Genomic DNA, 3318 nt, shown 5'->3' with positions numbered 1-3318 from the left:
CGCCGCTGCCGGCCGCGTGGCGGCGGCTGGCCGTGCGCGCGATCACTGCGCGAGTTTACACGATGATGGGCGCTGTGGGGGAGGCGTTCTACGACGCCCAGATGCGTGACTGGTCGGCCGCAGAGCACAACATGCATGTGCTGCTAGCAGCTCGCGGCGCGCACACAGTGTTCCCGAGCCGCCACCACGGGCAGATGCTACTGGGGCTGGAGCATTTTGTGGCAGATGAGGTTGTGAGGCTCCAGGAGGATGCTGTAGCAGTGGCCGCGCGCGTGGCGTCGCCTTGAGGCAGCCCTGTGGCGCCTGCGGCAGCGGGGGCGATCAAGGATGCCGCTTTGGGGAAGAAGGCTGGGCTCTGACGAAAGCTTGCAGGATTTAGACCTGCATACCTGATTGAACAACTCCTGGCTGATACAAAAACCGTGCATTTGTTGCACTGCAACATCCCACAAATATCTTATACTTCTTTCCTCAAGTAACTTTGCGTCAACTATTTCTCAACACCAATGAATTGACCAATTGCTCAGTGAGCACATGCCTGTGACCTGATGCAAGCGGCCCTATATGTGCTTGATTTATGAGGTTCATAGCCCCAAAGCATGTCGGCGCACGCGGTGGTGTTGGTGTCTCCTGCCTGTGCGGCAATCCGGGCGCAACCCATGCGCCCCAGTGGCGGTCCCATGGGGTGGCTGGTGAGGCCCAGAGGGACCGAGGCGGAGAGTGGCTGGCACTTCAGTTCTCATAGTCCAACAAGTTTTGAGTGCACAACATCTACATGGTGCTGCGCTTGTGCTGGCGCAAACGCGTCTCGGAGAGAGTCGTCGTTCCTTTGGACCGGCAGAACAGCGGACCCAACGTGTTTCGTCACCATATTGTGAACGGCACTGTTCTTCCTCAACTACACAGGAGGATATTGCTGGCACATTGCACGGCGCTGCGTTGTCGCATCGCACAAGTGATCTGGTGGAGCTCGTCGCGGCAGCGTCGACAGCGCTTGTTTGTGAGTGGATTTTAGCGCATGTGCTGACAGCGGCCAGTCTGCGGTTGCTGCGGGCACGCAGTATTTGGCGAGCGCACAAGTTGACACGCGGCTTGCAGGGACTTTTGGACCTACAGTAGTTTGCAGTTGCCTTGATTTTGCTGTGAATCTGTGCGGAACCAGCAAACCCTGTTTGGGCCTTGCCAGTGCCTGCAGCGATCTCTTCGGCATCGTCGCCGTGCTGCACCGTGCAGGAAGCCTCCCTCCGTCCTTGTCAGGCGCTTCAATATGGCTGACTCGGTGAGTGCATAACAACAGTAGCAGGGCCACAGCCGCGCGCGGGGTTTCTGCACGCAACCGCAGCGCGCGTGGCACCGACGCGCGACTGCGTTGCTGCAAAGCGGGCTCAACGCCGCCCTGTGGTGTCACATCTCTGACTCAAGCTTGATGGGAGCACCGCTGAAATTACGGGTTCTGAGCAGCGCAGGCCGTGCTGCACAGGCTGGCTGCTGCTGTGCTTGTGGCATTGACGCCTACCGCGCAGCAGTTGACATGTGCGCCGCGTGCATGTTATACAAGCGGGCTCGAGCCGAGTACTTTGCGTCTTGTCACGCGAGCGCGGCGTTACCCCGTTCTGGCAGGCCAAGGAGGCCCTGAAGGCCAAGCTCAGGGCTGACCCCAAGTTCAGGTGATTGGGGGCGGTTGCGCCGGGGCGACCGCGCGGCAGCGGCAGCGGCAGCGGCAGCAGCGCTGGGACAGCCACGGTTCCGCAAGCGGCCTCTAGGCGAGCGGCAGCGCGGCTGCAGTGCGGTCGTGTCGTCCGGCAGCAGCTGCTGGAGGTCAGCCGTGCATGGGGAGCGTGGGCGGTCCGTGAGGGGCCGGCAGGCACCCAAGTCATGCCAGCAGAGCGCGGCTGGAGCATAGGTGCTGAAGGCGTCTTGGGCAGCTCGCGGATCCAGCGGTTATGGCGGCCGTGACCACGCTTTATGGTCGGATCTTGAATCAGATTCAGCTCTTGCATTGGATTCAGGCAGCTGCAGGGAGTGCCGGCCATAACAGCTCAGTAGCGGACAGCGGGACAAGCAGCAGGTCATGCACAGCGACAGCTGCGGCAGCAGCAGCAACAGCAGCAAAAGCGGGTGACAACATCAACGGCATCAGCAGCACAGGCGTACCAGCAGCAACAACGTCAGCAGAGGCAAACACTAAGCGGCAGCAGCAACGGGACTGCAGCTGCAGCAGCGGCAACGGCTGCGGCAGGAGGGAGTGGCACACTGAGGTGCCGCCGTGCGCAGCAGGCGCAGCTTACATTCCCAAGCAGCACCCCTCCAGCCCACCTCCCTTCCCCCGGCTGTGCTCGCTGGACCTCCCAAATCCAATTTCGCAGCCGGCAGCGCGCCTCTGCCAGCCTGGCGTGCCCGCCTTGCCACTCAAGAACACGTGCGCACGCCCCTCTGGCCCGCGCCGCATGCAGGGCCGAGCTGCGTGAGCGCGTGAAGACTGCGCTCCTGGAGAAGGCGGCCGGCGAGGGCCTGAAGACCGCCGAGTACAACTTCGACTCCTACATGCTCACAGGTTGGGGATACATGCACAACGCCGCCCGCCGTCGGCCAGTGCAGCCCGCCTCCTGGGTGCTGTGTTCGGTGGGACGGGACTGCCTTTGCTGGCCGTAGAGCGCAAGCCACAGCCCTGAAATGGCGTTGTCGCGTCGTTTGCGGGCATCCTCCCGTTATCAATTGGCATGACGCGCCATCGCTCGGTGCTGCCCTCACACTGTTGTTCCTGGCAGACCCCGAGCCCGGGCAGCTGCGCCTGCTGGATGTGGACGAGCGCCTGGTGCTGCCCACCAACAGGTGGGGCCGCTGGGAGCTGGGACTGGGTGGCTTTTGCTACACAGACCTGAGCGTGTGTGTGAATGCTTGTGTGTATATGTGTGTGTGCGCATGATCGGGCATGGGCATGTATGTGTGTGTGGGAGAGAGAGAGCGCGCGAGAGAGAGAGAGGATGCAATTGTTCATTTGGTCCCTTGCCGCACTCGTCGCCCCACCCTCCACCGCCAGCCTGATCCGCGTGCTGGTGACGTCAAGTGATGTCATCCACTCCTGGGCGGTGCCGTCCCTGGGCGTCAAGATCGACGCCATCCCCGGCCGCCTCAACCAGGTGTGTGTGCTGCTGCTGCCGCAGTGACAAGGGAGCCGCAGCATCCCCTGCCCTGTGCACGCCGCGGCCGTGTGCCGGCCTTGGAAGGAGCACTACGTCAGAGCCACGCCATTGGGGTCGAATGATTAACCCAGCCTGCCCGCGTTGTTTGAGGCGGTGCCGCAGCCTGTTGCGGCGC

The 3318-nt window shown here is 62.4% G+C and overlaps 1 protein-coding gene across 1 annotated transcript in view; it reads left to right on the top strand.

Moving 5' to 3' along the window:
* MNEG_7473 (cytochrome c oxidase subunit II) overlaps positions 1 to 3167 on the top strand; it is a gene marked incomplete at both ends in the record, with an annotated part of 5440 nt that extends 2273 nt beyond the window's left edge. The window contains 7 exons of the mRNA XM_014044051.1: positions 1234 to 1279; positions 1621 to 1667; positions 1707 to 1818; positions 2086 to 2258; positions 2454 to 2554; positions 2769 to 2832; positions 3041 to 3167. Coding sequence (XP_013899505.1) covers positions 1234 to 1279; positions 1621 to 1667; positions 1707 to 1818; positions 2086 to 2258; positions 2454 to 2554; positions 2769 to 2832; positions 3041 to 3167 — 670 coding nt within the window. The remainder of the gene's footprint in view (positions 1 to 1233; positions 1280 to 1620; positions 1668 to 1706; positions 1819 to 2085; positions 2259 to 2453; positions 2555 to 2768; positions 2833 to 3040) is intronic.
* Between the last annotated feature and the right edge of the window lie 151 nt (positions 3168 to 3318).

This window comes from Monoraphidium neglectum (assembly GCF_000611645.1).
Source record: "Monoraphidium neglectum strain SAG 48.87 unplaced genomic scaffold scaffold01324, whole genome shotgun sequence".
NCBI classification, from domain to species: domain Eukaryota; kingdom Viridiplantae; phylum Chlorophyta; class Chlorophyceae; order Sphaeropleales; family Selenastraceae; genus Monoraphidium; species Monoraphidium neglectum.
Note: the sequence above shows the minus strand (reverse complement) of the source record. Positions and strands in the feature narration are given on the sequence as shown.